Source organism: Lynx rufus, unplaced genomic scaffold (genome assembly GCF_022079265.1).
Source record: "Lynx rufus isolate CCGP_SWC_20201006 ecotype Redwood Valley unplaced genomic scaffold, mLynRuf1.p SCAF_5, whole genome shotgun sequence".
Classification (NCBI taxonomy): Eukaryota; Metazoa; Chordata; class Mammalia; order Carnivora; family Felidae; genus Lynx; species Lynx rufus.
In genome coordinates, this window is record NW_025814867.1 from 16,805,139 (window position 1) to 16,822,612 (window position 17,474).

General features: G+C 53.9%; 1 protein-coding gene across 4 annotated transcripts in view; it reads right to left on the reverse strand.

The window, feature by feature from the left end:
* RARB (retinoic acid receptor beta) overlaps window positions 1-17,474 on the reverse strand; it is a 405,968-nt gene that overhangs the window by 11,574 nt on the left and 376,920 nt on the right. For all 4 annotated transcript variants that reach the window (XM_047100373.1, XM_047100372.1, XM_047100375.1 and 1 more), the window contains 2 exons: window positions 15,538-15,698; window positions 2,966-3,142 (listed from right to left, as the gene is read on the reverse strand). In XM_047100373.1, coding sequence (XP_046956329.1) covers window positions 2,966-3,142; window positions 15,538-15,698 — 338 coding nt within the window. The remainder of the gene's footprint in view (window positions 1-2,965; window positions 3,143-15,537; window positions 15,699-17,474) is intronic.

Below are 17,474 nucleotides of genomic sequence, written 5' to 3' on the forward strand. Positions count from 1 at the left end.
TTCTAGGGGCTGACAACAGCTTCAGCCTGTCTCTGTCTGTGTGTCCTCCTGGTCTTTCTGTCTCACTCTCTCCAGACATCAATGGCTTAGATAAGAAGATTCTTCTAAATGGCTCAGCTAGTTGAGAAGATTCTCATCCGAAAGATGCTCTTTGAAGTTGTGCATTTTTCAGGCTCTCGTGATTAATTGCCTTTGCTACAAATTCTTGGAAATGAGCTCTTGTCCGGGGCCAAATAAGTACCCCTTCTGCTTCATCTCATATGACTGGAGGTCTCTGCCCCTTCCCCGGGTAGAGTTTTCTCCTCCCGTGGCTGCTCTGTGCCAACCCCAACCCCCCTCAAGCCTGTGGAGCCAGGAAGGAGTGGTTGACAGTTTCCTGGACTCGTGGCCACAGGGGCTGAAATTGCCCCCATGTGCTTATGACAGCTTTGTCCCTGATTTCAACGCCACCAACCGAGGATCTACTACATGTTCCACATTTCTATTCATGTCTGTACTTAAGCCCATGTAAAGAATTACTTTTATTTTAGTTAACACCTTATTGATTTGTACTGCTAGGTAAATGGAGGCTGGGAGAGGTTAAATAACTTGACGAAGGTCATCGAAATTAGTTCCTGGGGGAGCCTGGGCGGCTCAGTTGGTTGAACATCCAACTCTTGATTTCGGCTCAGGTCATGATCTCATAGTTCATGGGTTCGAGCCCCACATCAGGCTCTGTTGACAGTGTGGAGCCTGCTTGGGATTCTCTCTCTCTCTCTCTCTCTCTCTCTCTCTCTCTCTCTCTCTCCCCTCCCTCTGCCCCTCCCCCACTCACGCTCGTGCTTGCTCTCTCTCTCTCTCAAAATAAATAAACTTAAAAAAAAAAAAAAAGGAACTGGTTCCTGTTCTACCTGTTTCCACCAAGGGGCTAAGGGCCGATTCTTGGATCTACAGGCAAACCAGAGGAGTGCTTAGTTTTCATTGTAAAGGTGGGATGTGGGAAGATGGCCACGGGAGGTTGGATAGGGATTTTAACGAGGGATCTAAGCACCGTGAACCATTAGGCATAGGGTGTTGTAGAAACAAATGCTCCACTGGAGGATCTCAAAGTATCCTTCTCATTCCTTCTTTCCCAAAGGGCTAGAGTTGAAGGAACCACAGACCGTCACCACCTGGCAGCCAGACAAGAGGAGGACTGAGAAACAAGCAAAGAACCGAAGTCAGAGCCCAAGCATCAGGAAGGCTCCGGGCCCTGCTGGGTGGCCGTGTGATGCAGGGAGTCAGAATTGCACCACATGCCCTGGTGCAGACACCGACCTGCTGCATGCCACCTCACAGGTCCCTCGGCGACTCGAGGCCCCTGGGGCACCTCTCCCCATGCGCTGGTGACTCCAGTCTCTACTAATATCGCGGGGGTGTCCTGAGGCTTAGGTGACATTCTCCTGAGAGCTACACTTTAAGCACTCGTGAGGAAAGGATAAGAAAGCCCAGGCTTTGTTGTTAACTATTCCAGTAGCTCCTTACTAACCTCGTTACTGATTTGCTCAAGTGGCTTCTGCTATTCCCTGGTGGTCTGGCTGGTTCTCTGCCCAGGGCCCGCCTAACACCACTCCCTGTCTATGCTTCTAATCCTCTCATGGCTTTGGAGTCCAAAGATGTGGGTCTTGGGTGTGGTTCCAGCAATCACCTGACCCTGGTGACTCACCTAGTCTCCAGCTCCTTATCTGTAAAATGGGATGAATCGCCATCCCCAGCCAGGCTCACTGAGGTGTGTGAGGCTCCAAGGAGCTGAGGTTTGCAGACTCTGTGGGGTGTGGGTAGGTGACAGGTGAACGCTGCTCTGATGTTTCATTTTTTCCTGAACGTCCCTACGTTCGTCCCAGACCCTCTGACGCTATAAGATGAAAAGATACCACATATACTCTCAGGATCCCTGGAACTTGTAGCTTATCGAGTAATCATTACCACTCCTCCTAAGATCCAACCAGTAAGTGGAAAGACACATAAACATTCGTGCTTCCTGCACGACTGCCTCACACGGAGGTCTTCTCTCCTCCTGAGCAAGACTGTGTGTTTAATTACAGTGAGTAACTATATTTGCTTTGCAGAACTGTTTATACCCAAAGCTATGAAAGATGTAATAAAAAGAAAAATCTATGCTTTTAAAGCACTTCGAAAGCTAATTTTACTTTCTCTATTTTCTGAAGCATCCCCGCAGGCCAGCTTCCCCTCCCACTTCCTCCAGAGGCCCATCAGCCTATACTACCCCCCGCAGGCGGGACAGACCCCCGTCCCCTCCAATGAGAGCTGCTTCCCTGCCCAAGAAAACCAACCCAGCCAGAATGAATCATATCATCCTTGATGCCCCTATCAGGAAGAGAGAGGGTAGGTATCCAGCCAGGAGACCCACAAGGGACAAGGTATGACAGTCGTCATTACCCTCTCTAGGGCCCTAGAAGCTACGGTGTGAGAACGGCAGAGGGAGAGAGGCACCAGGAATCCATTCCCTTTGCACAGATGGGGACACTGAGGCCTATGGAAGGAAGGGATTTTCCCAAGGCCACTGACAGGTGGTTTAAGATCAGAGGGTAGAACTAGGGTGCTATGTGCCACCTCCTGTCGCTCTGGCTTCGAGAAGTTTGACGGCCTTTGAAAGATCTATAGGACTGGCCCACGGAAGGGGCTTTGGGGGAGCAAGCAAGCCTGTGACCGAGCCAGGCTGGGTCCTTCCCCAAGATCGTGCAGTGGGGGTTCCCACACCAGGGTCGAGAAGGTAGGAGGTTCTGCCCAACTCTGGGGAGGGGAGGGGGTCTCTGAGCTTTCAGGAGTGGAACTGAGATTCAGGTAGGAAGGACGGGGCTCAGTGTGCAATGGGAGTGGCAGGAGGAGAGGCTGGAGAACCAAAGCCTCTGCAGGTCTTCAAAGCATCGCTGTCCCCTCCTCCCCCCACCCAACCCCCCCCCTAAGAGTTCAGAAGGGCACATACCAGAATGTCCAGGCAGGCGGCCTTCAGCAGGGTGATTTGGTCTGCAATGGTCAAGCCGGTGAAGCCGGGCAGACGTTTAGCAAACTCCACAATCTTAATAATGCACTTGGTGGCCAATTCACTGAATTTGTCCCAGAGGCCCAGGTCCAGTCGGACTCGATGGTCAGCACTGGAGTTCTAAGAGGGAAGGAAAAAACACTGTCAGGGGAGTTTCTGGAAAGCTCAACAGAAGGCAAGGAACGCAGCATATCTCCGATTAGTGCACTGATGTTTCAGTCTTGACCAGGGAGCTTCCTGTTGGGGTGGCTGCGTTTGGCTAGGATTCTTTTTCAAATGCTCAATACCGTATCCCTGCCCCAACGGATCATCAAATGACAGATACAGAAATGAAAAAATAAGTGAAGTGAATTAGGAATGAGCTAAGAAGTGAAGGAATGATGGAATAAAGATTCACCGTTTCAGAACCCTGATGAATTACGGGCTTGAGGCATTGACCAAAGAGGCAATCCGTCATGGAATCACACACCCGCCATCTATGAAACAGTCACGCCAGCACCCGAGTGGACCTCTCCACGGAACTGCAGGAAACCCAGGAGGCAGAGGAATGTGCTAAGTTCCGCTATGTGGGATGCGACCGTCACCACCCAGAATGCTAGAGACTCTGTCAAAGCAACGAATTGGTTTCTTCAACAAATACATTGCAAGGGGATCAAAAGAAACGGAAAGAGAAAGCTGCAGACTAGAAGCAACGCGACTGAGGCGCCGATGGACCGGCAAATGGGCAAATCACGGCACACCCGCTCTGGCCTGCGGGAACAACAAAGGGAGCACCCACAAGGCCCGCAAGCACAGATGAGCCTCAGAAGCAACAGGCCAGGTGAAGAAGGCAGATACAAAAACCTGCACGCAGAAGGAGTGCACTTGCAGGACATTCTGAGAACAGCAGCACTATAAGGGAGAGAGAAGACCACTGGTGTCCAGGGGCTAGTAGCGACAGAGGCACAGGAGGGGACTAAAAAAAACCCAAAAGACAAAAAACAAACAAGGAGGCTTATCAATTGTAACGTATAGGCCTTAGCTGAATTCTGATTCAAATAAGCTAAAAACACGGACACCCATCGCAAGAATGGGAATGTGAGATCTCACTATGAGATGCTACTTGCGATGTGTGAGATGCTACTTTCATGTAGTGAAAACATGGCTGCTACGCTTTTGTTGGTGGCAGTTCTCCCCCGCCCCCCCCCCGCCCCGAGAACATTAACATATTCACAGGCCAAAGAACATATTCGTAACTGACTTCTGGATAACATAGAACGGGGAGACAGCGTGATGAGGGCTGGGAGTTGAAGTAAGATAGGCTGGGGAGTGATCACAGCGTTCGTTACTCGAGTCTCTCCAACTTCCGCATTGCGTCCGCAGGTTTTCGTAATAAAGAGGTAAGAAAGGGACGGTGTGAACTAAAACAAAATGCTACACTGACAACAGCAGAGCACAGACTCTCTAGCGGACGTCAGTGCTGTGACGGTCACATGCACGCTTCCCCGGGCGCCCCGGGTCCCACCGCCAGGCTGGGCTCTCGGGACACGCTCGCTCGGTGCTAGGACACAGCTCCCTGAGGGGAGCCCCAGGAGGGCACAGCTGCTCCTTCTGGGAGGGACCGGCCTTCTCACCCCCCCAGCAGCTTTCATTCTGGACCCCGAGGCCCAGGTTCCTGGGGGAGCCGCAGAAGAAATCAGGGGGAAGCCCTCCTCTCATCCCCCTACGGGAAGATTAGATTTCAGTCCGACTCCGGGCACCTACCGGCCGGATTCCTCCATCCATTCGAATACTCCTTCCTTCACTCACGCATTCGACTTCCTCTCTTGCTCCCACCCTCTGTTCCACCAATGCTTCCTGATCCACCTTCAGGCCGCCAGGGGCCGGGGTGTAACTGCTGAGCACACCCGACGTGCACCCTCCCCTGGGGAGCTGACAGCGGGGCAGGGAAAGCGCCTGGTGCTCTGGGGACGTGCCACACGGCAGGAGCCATCCAGGCAGGCCCCGGGCTCCGAACCTCGCCCAACCCCACGGTCACCGTCCAAGGAGGGGCTGGCTGTTCTCCGCGTCATCCTGAGACAGGGAAAGCCCCTTCAGAGAGGAGAGCTAACTTGTCCACGAGGGGCCGGAAGTGGCTCCCAGGTCTACCTGATCCCCGACAGGCGAGCCCTCCGGAAGCGACGCCTCAGTCTTCCCGGGGGTAAGGAGGGACAGCCGCCCTCCAAGGCTGCAGGGAGACGCGCAGGGTCCCGGAGGTGCAGGCGGTGCCTGGTGTGTCCCGGGGGGTTTGGTCAGCGTTGGACCCCTTTCCTCAGCAGTGCCAACTGCCAACGGCACTGCCGGAGGGTTCAGACAACGGCAATGACCGTCTTCTCCTCTGTCCTCTGGAGCAGAGGTAGCATGGCCAGCCAAGTCCCCATACTGGTTCCCACTCCATGGCCCGTTACGAGCCTCAACCTGGCTTTCCTCGTTTAGCCAGTAAGGAGGATGCTCGGAGGACACACAGGAAACAGAACGCCACTAAGGATTTGCCGGAAATTACTGAAGGTCTCAGCTTCTGCTTAGGACCGCGCTAACACACACCCAAGAAAGCGGTTGGTTGGTTTTCTTCTACTTTTCCTTCTCTAATCTCCAGAGCAGAATCTCCTGCCTGGATCACTGCAACAGCCTCCTCCCTGGCTTCCCTCATTCCACTCTGGCTGCCTTATAGTCTATTCTGATCAAAGGAATGCAAGGGATCCCTTGAAAACAAAAGTCAAAGCAAGTCAGTGTACTACTCCGAACCTCCACTGCTTTATCGTTTCATCCCAAGAGCCAAAGTCATGTCACTGGCCTGCAAGGCCTCCCCAGATCCGGGCCCTGCTCTCCGACCTCCCGTCCTCCCACTATTCTTCAGCTCACTCCACCCAGCCTCACGGGTCTCTTGCTTACCCTGAACAGGTGGGCATATGCCTGCCTCTGGGTCTTTGCACTGGGTGTTCCATCCCCCTGGACTGCTGTTCCCTCAGCTACCCACATGATGCACTCCCTCCTTCCTCCAAGTATTTGATCAAATATGTCACTCTCTCTTGAGCCCCACTCTGGCCTCCTCTACCGAAAACTACAGGACCCCCCCACCTGGCACTCCGTGCCCCCCACCCTGCTCGAAGTTTACTGTGCTTGTCTCCTGACACACTGGCCTTCACTTACGTACGTGGGGTCTCCCTGTCCCATTTCACGCTGCTTTGTCCTCAGTGTCTACAGCACTGCCCGGTACACGGCAGACAGAGGCTCAGTAAGTATGCGTTAAATGAACCAGCGAGGAATGAAGTTCCCCCAAATCCTTGCTAGTTTCAGGTCTCGGGAAGACCAGAATTCTGAGGATGGGGCTCTCCGGGCGGGGGTCTAGGCCTGGTCACGAGGCCGCCGCTGCCTCCGGACGCAGAACTGAACCACCCTGATGGACGGGGAGGCCCCCTGGGCCTGGCGTTCAGGCCTCGGACGAATGTCAACAGTTCAGAGAAGGGTGCCGTGCACCCCAATCTTGGGTTCCTCACCTCTGTGAAAATCAGCCCAGAGCGTCAACAAAGCAAGCTTTCGTTTTTAATGCTGGGGGTGGGGGTGGGGACGCCTCAGAAGGCCTCCAAAAGGTGGCCGCCAACGTTACCTTCCACAACACCCCCCGGCAGAAAGTGGGCGCGCATCCTCCAGATTGATTTCATTCCTTCCTCAAGGACCTTGGTGGAGCACAGTACACTCAGGGGAACACAAGAGCAAGACGTGAGGCCATTCGGGCTGTAATTAAATTTAATAGGCAGTTTATCCCGTTTGTAGGAAGATGACACGGAAGAGAGGGACAGAGAGGCGAGCTTGCGGCGGCCGATCATTTGACAACAGAGTATCCATCTGGAAAAAAAGCCATTGCCCCGACCCAGCGAGTGTGAACGCAGCCTTCATCAGCATCATATGAGCTTACTTCACCACACTCTGGGCTGAGGGAGAGAAGCCTGTCGTACCTTCTATTAAAAATAATGCACCGCCGTCTTAATGGCATGTAAATCTAACTCACTATTATGCAAACTGAAGGGAAGAGGCAGTTAATAAAACACAAAATAACCTGGTGTTTTATTATACTGGTTGCTCGATTCATAGGCATGAGGTTTAAAATGGCTTATATATTATCTGCCAGCTGCAGCAAATGGAGAGCCCTGCTTGTTTGAGTCGGGAAGGAAGGCGGTTACGGGGAGCACGGAGGGAAGTGTGGGTTTTCCGCGGCACTTCCGAAATGGGGGGGGCGGGGGGGGGAGAAGGAGAGAGTGAGAAGCTGGGGTGGTGGGGGAGGCCCTTGCTAACAGCTAAGGAGAAGCTCGGCCAAGACCAAGGGGGGAAGGCAGGCCTTCCTCCAACTCTCGCCCCCGGACCCCCATGTCCCCCCTCTCCCTCCCCCACTCCTCCTCAGTGGGGCGAAGCCCGTCTCCAGGTGGGAGCCCCAGCCTGCCTTCCCAGAATGCTGTGTGGCGGGGACCCTACGGAGGGGCCATCCTAGGGCCATCTTTAGCAGCAGCAAAGCCCAACCCCGCCATGAAATCCAATTATACGGCCTTTTTTGTCACGCAGAGGGATCCCTGTCCCGATTGCCGCTGCTTGCAGAACGAGACCCATGAACGGGGACGGAATCACCAGTGACTTAAAGTCCTGTTTGTGGCAGCTCCCGGATACTGAGGCGGCTCAGACAGGCTGCGTGTTGCTCCTTTTTTAGCCAAGGAGGAGATGCAAACTCTTCCAAATAATAAACAGGTAAGTCTCCCAGGGAACGCTGGGCACGTCTGCTAGGGTGCCCCCCCCCCTTTCCCTAGGCCTGAATCTGCCCGTCGACCACGGGACAGGCTGATGCCCAAGCTGAATTTGCAGGACGCTCCTGTCTTCCACACTCCAAGGCACATGGCCCAGTGTCGCACCCAACAGCCCCCAGAGGCAGGTGCGGTTCCCAGAGCTTCACAACCAGCTCCCTCTCCTCCTCCCCGCACCCTCATCCGGTGGGAGCTGTTCTTGTCCCATGTGGCCGGGGTGGAGGCCCAGAGAAGTCAAGTCACTTGTGCAAGGCGCCCAGCCATCAGGCGGAGGGCACAGGGGCCTCACGGGGCAGTATTGGCAGTCCCTGCCGTCACGCCACTTTGCCCACCCCCTCGCTCCGGGGTCACCTCGTATTCTGCTCCTGGCCTGACCTTGCTGTCTTCTAGAGACTGCTACTGCACTTGCCATCTCCCTCCTGGCTGGAGGTGCTGGATGCTCCCAGCGGGTGGCTGAAAGATCCGTGGCATCGTTATTAGGACAGCATTCTGTGCCAGGCCAGCATCTCTCTGTGGTCAGCAAACACGCATCTAGGCGCTAGGACGACACGGCCTTAGGAATGTACCAGCTGGGGGGTGTCCGTCAGTGGGAGGAGGGAGGCACAGAGGCCCTCAGCACACATTTCGCATTCTCTAGACCCGGACGCTTCCAACAGGTGGGGAGAGGCAGCTTGGCAGCCAACCAACAACCAGGGCAGGGACCAGCCCCTGGGTAGCCAGGGCTCTGAGTAACGGGCCGTGGGCAGTAACAAGGGTCTCGAACCCAGGACCTCCCCAAGAGTTTCTTGGAAGTCTGCCTAGAAGCAAGCATGATATCCCTGAAGGTAATGTTTTAGGGGTGTTCCTGCACCCTCCCTGCCTAAGATTCTGGGACCAACACATGAGGTGCCCCTGGACGGCTGCAGCCCCTTCACGGCTGGTGATCTTAGAGATTCGGGGGGGACCGTGGCGGAGTGTCGGGGTATAGCCTTTGGAATATACCAGAGTATGAATCAGTGTTCCAGAGGACGTCCAGGAGATGCTAGATTTTTGGGGTGGTGTCAGCTACTCTGAAAGGCCACTCATGGCTTCTGGAACTCCGGGCACACATCTGAGAATGAACCAAAGCTCTGCCCTGCTTACCTGCCAAAGCGTTCCGGCCAGGCACAGAACAGCCAGGGCTCACCCTCTTGGCTTGCTTCTCCTGTCTAGAAACCCCACTGGGCTCTCTGTTGCCAATGCTCACATACCTTATTGCAGCTCACAAAGGCCCCGCCAGCTAGCCCTGACCGATCTCCTTCGGCTCTGCATCCAGTCCTCTCTTTGCCAAACGACTGGCCCTGCTCATGCTATTCCCTTGACCGGAAATGTCTTTTCCTTTCCCCACCGCGCGGTAAGATCCAGGGAAATGTAGCACAGTGCCTAGAGGGCATTTTTCATTAAAAGCCAAAGACTCGTGACGTGTACTGCCAGAGGTTTCTAAAAGCTCACAAAACATGTGACAACATTTGATTTTCAGCCAGACTTCACAGAAGAGCAGAACGCACGGAAGGGTGAATGTCCAGGCGCTCCAATTCCGCACTCAGCAGGTGTTTTGGGTTGAATTGTGTCCCCCTCCCCGCAAAGATATGTCGAGGTCCTAACACCAGTAACTTCAGAATGTGACCTTATTTGGAAATGGGGTCTCCACGCAGGTTATCAACTTAAAAATGAGGTCACTGGGTCAGACTCAATCTAGTCTGACCAGTGATAATGGGGAATGCGGACAGAGATAGATGTGCACGGACGTGAAGACAGAGGATTGGAGTAATGCTTCTACAAGCCGAGGAGTGCCAAGGATTGCCCTCAACAGCAGAAGCTGTAAGAGGCAAGGAAGGATTCTTCCCTAGAGCCGCCAGAGAGAGCATGGCCCTTCTGACATCTTAATATTGGACTTCCAGCTTCCAGAGCTGTGAGACAATAAATTTCTGTTGGCTTAAGCCACCCAGTTTGTGGTACTTTGTTATGGAGGCCCTAGGAGACGAATACAGGAGGGATACAGTCAATGTGTGTCAGAAAATGAAAGCACGGTGTACGTGATACAGACAGGGCAGGTATGTTTACTGGCAGAAAACAGGCTCACAAAAGATAAGAGCTCGTTCAAGGTCAGACAACTGGGAGGTGGCAGAGTGGGGATTAGAACTCGGGCCTCGAGATGCCCCCATCTCCCCCCACTGCCCCCACCACGCGTCTCTCCTGGTGGGGGGGGGGAGGCTGATCTCCTGAGCGTCAGGTCCTGCTTCTTGGGCTGATCCCAGGGTTAGTTTTCTAGAACGAAGGCCAAGTCTGCAAATGGCCGGAACCGCTTACAACACCCTTCCTTTTCTAAAGCACTCGTTTCCTGGGGAGTCTTTTGGAGCTTTGTTTAATGTTTCGGTTAGTGGCCACTTTTCTGAGTCGATTAAGGGCTCCTTAGATCTCCACAGCTCAACCTCACGAGCCCCGCGGAGGGCAGCTTATTTCCACACGGCGTTCATCACCCGATCCAGAGGAGACATGCCCATTTCGCACCTCTCTCTGCCAGAACCTGCACTGGGTGCTCTGGAGCAGCTGTTTCACTCGCCTTCCCAGCAATCCCGTGAGGCGGGCACCGTGCAAATCCGATTCTGCAGAGGAGGGGGCCGAGGCTTCTCTGGTGGATCATGCACAGGCAAGACCGTGGGTCTACGAAGCCCGAAAACCCAAATGACACAGTTGCTGGAGTTGGACCTATGGAAACAGAGGGAATCTCCTCAGAGCTAGGATGCTTCCTCTGGTTTGCTTCTTCATTCTGTTTTGGAGACTCCTCTATAAATAGCCCCTGCCCTGTTTTCCACCTTTCCCTTGGGATCCCCCTCCCGCTCCTCCTGGTTTTTGGAGGGGTGGTCACTGGTCAGGAATCTTCCCAAGGAGACTAGTTCTGAAGCTTGGAGGTCAGAGCCCTGCCCGGGCCGGGTGTGGAGGGCGGGGGTGGGGGGACATATGCTTCTGCCTCCCCACCCATTTCTGCTGCCTCCTCGGGCCTGACCATTTGTCCCAAATCTACCCTAATTCGAGAAGAAAAAGGAACTACTCTTTCAAAGGTCTGTCGGTGGGTGGCTAGCTGCCTTTTTAATTCCTCTCTGCCCACTTATTCCAAAGGCATCTGACAGGGATGCCAGGCTAGTGAAGACGGCAGGAAGTTTCCTCGCAGTGGAAGCAACTGCCTGGCTAAAAAAAGCTCTTTATAAAAAAAAAAAAAAAAAAAAAGCTCAACTCGGAACTAAGAGCTTGCCGAGAATGTGTTATGGCTGCTGTTATTTATTTATATCCCCACCTACTTCCAGAAAGGATCTGAAGCTGCTTACAATAAAAACTGAGCTAGATCTGTGTACAGAGTAGAAATAAAGAGAAAAGCCAGATGAGAGGCTGTATCCGAGCAGACTTGATTCCACAAATGGGCAGCATGCTTCTGGAAGGAGGTCGGCTGCCCTACGTGTGGTTAAGTTCCCTCGGAGAGGGAAAACAGGTGTATTTCCACTTTCCCTGTTGGATCCAAAAGAGGTGTAGAAAGTCCCCACAAAGTGCTTAGGATGATGGGAACGGACGGTGTCTCACCAAAGACAGACGGATGGGGAGGGGTCCTGGAGGCCGTCAGGGAGGCTCCCTGCCTTGGGCCTTTCAAAAGCGGACCCCGAGACTAGGATCTGAGCGCAAGCAGCTTACTGGGAAAAGGTCTCAGGAAGCACTGGAGGAGGGGGGAGGGGAAAGAGGTCCAGGAAGACCATCCCTGTGGGCACGTGGGCTCCTCTTGCTGGGAACCCCTGGGAAATGGTTTAGAGAATACCTAAGGGGACTCCTCCCCAGGGGCAAGGAAGCTACGGCTTCACCCACCAGCTTCTACTTGTTCTTGGGTGGGGCGTTAGTGCCCCACGTGAGCCAGGCAGCTCCGGCAGCCAGAGCAAACCTTCAGGGAGGGTCCCGCTTGCAGTGTGAGCCCTGGGACAGGGCTGGGGCCCTGTCAGCCCCTGCTGCGCTCTCTGGGAAGGCTGGGCAGGCAGCCTCACTAGCCTGGACACAGGGAGAACCAGACCTGTGGCGTAAAGAGAATCCAAGAGGAGAGGCTACCGGGTTTGGAGGGAGGCCCGGGGGAAGGGAAGGTCATAGAGGCCGAGGCCGACCAGAATCCTGGGCTGGCTTTTGGGGTGGGAAGGAGCTATGCCGACTATCAGAGGGAGGTCTGTCCCGAAGGAGCATTTTGGTCCCAGGCCCTTTAGGAAGCCAGGCCACACCAGGGCATGTGTTCTAGGCAGAGGCAATGCTACACCTTGTGTTTGCCCAGCCTTCCCCCAGAGTAGAGTGGACGCCATTTCATTGGGTTACCAGGTGAGTCAGGGCCTGGGGGACGGCCTAGACCACACTAAGGGATCCCGCCTGGGCCAGAAGGGAGAGACCCCTAATATCGTAGCAAATGATCCCGGATATTGTCAGAAAATGTCTCTCACTTCATGACCTGGCTCCAAAGTCTCCACTTCCAGAAAGCCCTCCCTACTTTGACTGTTCTCTTTTACTCTGTCTTTTCCGGAGCTCACGGTGTATTTATTCGTTGAGAACAGGTACCCCCTCTCACCTAGATGCCCAGTGGTTCCTCCTTCCATTCTACCTTGCCATCCGCCCTCTTCACATATCCTGTGTATGGCATGGTTAAAAGGGCTGTCCCTGGACTCAGGCTGTTCACAGTCAAGTCCCACTTATTGGCTATGAGACCCAGGGAAAGTAATTTAGCTTCCTCATCTCAGTTTACTCATCTGCAATATGGAAGCAACCATACCCACTTCACAATGTCCCCATAAGGAGTCAAAGATTTAATATTTATTTAGCACGGTCCCTGGTACATAGCAAATGCTCAATAAATATTAGCCATAGTAATAATGGTGATAACAATAAAGGCTCCTGATGACAAACTGTCTATTCTTTTCCATTATTTACAAACTAAAATACAAATTCCTGAGCGTTCGAGGTTCTGCAAGGCTATTTCTTTCTCACTTCCCGGTCACTCCCAATTTAGTCTTGCCCCTCCCCTCACCTCCTTCTGTCCTTTCCCTGGGCCCGTCCTCAGTTGATTTCCTGGCTGCTGAGGTCAGGTGCACCTTGATACTAAGCCCCAGACAGTGCCGGGAATTATTTCTAAAAGGAATAGGTGATACTCTCCTTGGCACCGGTAATGAATCACCTTGCTTCTCCGTAGTGCCAGAAACACCTGGCATGGGACCAGGTGCCCGGAGCACCAGTTCACACACAGCGAATGGATACGTGGTGGCTGTGGCTTCTGCCACATCACTGTTTTTTTACGGGTCCCATTGCTGAAGCTTTTCAGGAAGTACTGAATTTTTCTAACCCTTTTATATCATCCCCATTCCACAGATGGGAAAAATGAGGCCGAGAGAAGTTAATAACTTGCACGTAGTCATGTGGCCGATCGGTGGCTGAGCAGGAGTGAAGCCACGTTCATCTGGTTCGAGCGTCCTTGCTCTTGATGACTCACCCTGTGCCACCTCTTGGTCCACGGGCCTACTTTGCCTCTCGGTTTAAAAGAGAAGCTCCTTTACGGCGTCCAGCCTTGTCCTGCGCTGGGTCTGCTCTGGGCTAGGATGCCATTCCCCAAGCTCGGTGGGGGCCTGTCGGCTGAATCAGGCCCTTCCCTGGGCCCGGGAGGGTAGGTCAACGGCTTTACGCATCGGTGGGTGAAGCACGCCAAACGTCTCTCCTCCTTGACACCAAGGGCCTGGGTGGGCCCCCGAGTCCTCCTGGGTCTTGCTACTCAGAGTCTGGCTCACGGCCTCTGCCAGCCAGAGTGTGGTCTGCAGCCGCGCCTGAAACGCCCCCGCGGCCCCCATCGCGACGCTGAACCTGTTGGATCGGAACCTGCCCGTCAGCAAGACAGCCAGGTGCCTCAGAAGTGAGCACGCTGAGGTCTGGGGAGCACCGCTCTGGGTCCGTCCGGCGCCCCGAGCCAGACTTCGGTGTGGCCCGGCCTAATTGCGGCCACCCGCCGGCCAGCCGCGCGCGCACCCGAGAAGCCGCCCGACGCGTTCTCGGACTGATCTCATGGCAAACCCTCTGCGCCTGCTTCCGGTTACCATTCCCGTTTTACAGAAAAAGCGGTGACGGCACCCTCAAAGGCACGCCCGCAAGCTCCCCAGAGCGGCTTCGCAGCCCCTGCGCTCACTGTTCCTGGTCTTTCTGCATCACCGTTTCCTCTTTACGTTCGGGACCTTTCACGCTCTTCTCTTCCCGGCGCGCCAGTCACCCAACCAGCAAAGGCTATAACTGGGTTTAAAAAAATTTCTTTGAATGTTTCTTGATTTTTCAGGTGGGCGGAGGGGCAGAGAGAGAGGAGAAGAGAGAATCCCAAGCAGACTCCACACTGTCAGCACCGAGCCCGATGTGGGGCTCGAACTCACAACCGTGAGATCATGACCTGAACAGGAATCCAAAGTCGGCCTCTTCCCCGACTGGGCCACCCAGGCGCCGCAGATAATTGGATTTCTAAAAAAAATACATTTACCAGCATCTTAGGCAAGCAACGTAAGCTACTTAAGGAGGCCAGAACAGCATTCTAGTTATATTCATTCATTCGTTCGCTCATTCACTCATTCACTCAACAAATAACTTATTGAGTGCCTATTATGTGCCATGCACTGGGAATTGGTCTCAGTGAACATAATACATGCAAAAACCAGCTTAAAAAAAATGGAAGTAGCTCATGGGTCTTCAGTGACATATCCCAGACCCGTCAATATACGTCACCCACCCTTGATCCCACATCCCGCCCCTCCTGCCTTGTCTTCATGTCTACGCGCAGTGAGAGCCATTTCTGGCACAGCTCTGGGAGCGCAGCGGGCGCTCCCGCCTCCCCGGGGAGGAGTCACGCCTGTGCTTTCCCCAGCCCTGGCTTAGGGGGCTGACATCCTCTCTCAAGCCAGACCGCGGCCCAGGGGAGGGCCCCGTAACGTTGGTTGGACTTCACAGCTGGAGGTAGGTTTTTTTTTTAAATGTTTTTTTTTCAACGTTTATTTATTTTTTTGGGGACAGAGAGAGACAGAGCATGAACGGGGGAGGGGCAGAGAGAGAGGGAGACACAGAATCGGAAACAGGCTCCAGGCTCTGAGCCATCAGCCCAGAGCCCGACGCGGGGCTAGAACTCACGGACCGCGAGATCGTGACCTGGCTGAAGTCGGACGCTTAACCGACTGCGCCACCCAGGCGCCCCTGGAGGTAGGTTTTTAAAAGACGGCCCCGTGCCCCCTCTACGTGCCCCCCCCCCCCCCCCGGGCTCTGTACAGGCGTCTGTCATGATGGCTGCAACACCTCACCGGTTTCCCTTGTCTCCTTCACCAGGCTGTGTGTCCCCTCGAGGAGCGACCTTATCTTGGTCACTCATGTCGCCAGTGCCTTGCACACGGCCTGCACACGGTAAGTGCTCAGTCTGTGTTTCCTGGGCACACGCATGCTGGTGGGACTGGATGGGAGGAAACACCCAGCCTTCTCAGTGACCGTGCCGAGGCCACCACACGAAGGGAGGCGGCCACTGCGTAGCCCCACGCCGTCCACCTACATGGTCTGGGCTGAATCTGGGTGGACGTGCCCTCCAGGGCAAGGGGAGAGGGAAGGAGGGAGCCAACACGCATGCAAGGGCCTGCACCTACCCTCGGGCGAAGCGTCTCTTACCGTGGTGTATTTACCCAGCTGGCAGAGCGACGGGAAGGTTTCCTGGTGAGCTTTTCGGATCTTCTCTGTGAGATCGTCCAGCTCAGCCGTCATCTCATAGCTTTCCGTGCATTCCTGCTTCGAAGGCTCCTTCTTTTTCTTGTTCCTATCATTCCTGACAGCTGGGAATGAGAGAGAAGGCAAACCAGGGGTCATTAACGGCCGGGCCTGTGCTGCAAGCTTCCATCTCCCGACGCCGCCTGGACTCACTTGACACTTGGAACAGGAACAGTGGGAAAAGGTGCCATGAACACATCTCCCAAGAAGAGAGGCCTGGCGGCCAGAAGGGCCAGGCGGAGAGGAAGGTTTGTCTGCGTGTGCACCTGCCAAGTAATTCTTAAAGAGTTACTTTAAGGGTCGCCCAAAAGGCTGAGAGCCTCAGTTTGTTTGGACAGAACTTTCTATGTGGACCAGTCCTCAAAAGATGGATTTTTCCAAATGCCTCCCCATTCCCTCCCACCCAGTTCCAGAGGCTCCGAGGGAACCACCCAGGCCCGGGAGACACGTTGCTGAACAAAAAGCCTTGTTGCATCATGATTCGTGATTCCTAGCTAAGCCTTCTGGTTTGTTTTTGTTGTTGTCATTGTCTTTTAGTTTCCTGAATGAACGGACCCTTTTGAAGAGATTCATCTCAAAGGTGATGGGATGGTGATTTTTGTCCCTTTGTGCTTTTCTGCTTCCTAGACTTTTGGTATTTATCACATAATCTTTTATGATTATTTGCAAATACCGTATTAATGTATTACATATTGTATACATCGTATATAATATTTAAATAAAATGTTTATAATCACTTATTGTTAAAAAAAGTTATTTTAAAACAATAATCTATGCGTTGTGGGCCCCTGGCCTGAAAAACGATCGGTCCACTCATTTGCTTATTCATCTATAGCCGCTCCACTCTACATCTTGTCTGGCCCACTGACCCCTCGGCAGGTGTGGTCTTTGCCTCAGCACTTTCGCAGCTGAGCGTGACGCCAGGATGAGTCGAGTCCCAGGACCCGGGGCTGTGGAAACCCACGCTTCCCCTCGCAGCACAGAGCTCTCAGATGACTTCAAACCCGAGTGTCACGCAAAGCTCTGGCCTCGGGCTAGGATCTCCCGGGGAAGGGAACCGCAACCCAGGGAGGCCAACAGGTGAAACCAGACCGCGCAAGCCCCTCCGGGGCGTCCCCATTCCCCGGGGACCTGGGGGTGGCCAGGCTGGACGCCACCTGGCCGTGTATGCCACCGCCATGACCTGCGAATCTGTGCTGCAAAATGACCCAGGTCATAATCCGATCTGCCCTAAGAGGATTTGGCTTGTGTTGCCTCCCTGAGAGCACCCGGGGTGATCTGAGAACTGGCAGCTCCCTGGGTCTACACGGTGAGGATCCCGAGGTCCCATATGGGGCAGACTGAAATGAAGGCCTGGGGAGCTGGGGAGCGCAGCAAGGCGGAAGGAAACAGATGGGGATGGGGAGGGAGTGCGTGAACGGTACTGAAGGATCCCAGTGTCTGTATAAGTCACTTACTCCTGACCTGGAGGGAGGGCAGCCGGGGCGAATATTCACATTTCTCGAGCATCTTAAGCATTGTACTGGGAACCGTGTCCGTAGCATCTCACTTAATCCCCTGATCAGGGAGGTGAATTTAAACTCATCTTACAGATGAAGAAACTGAGTGTCAGAGAGACTGAAGAATGTTTACACAGTTGACAAGTTCTCTCTTCGCTTGGACTCACTCGCTCTTAAGGGAGCGGACACGTTTGAGAAGAAAACAATACCTCTCCAGAGGATTTTCCTCCCCCAGGACTCTGAAATGACACTGTTCTTTGGCTCAGAACATTTCCAGATTAAGGTGAGTGGTAACGACAGTGTGAAGTAACTCAGCCTCAAATGTATTACTTTTCCGTGTAG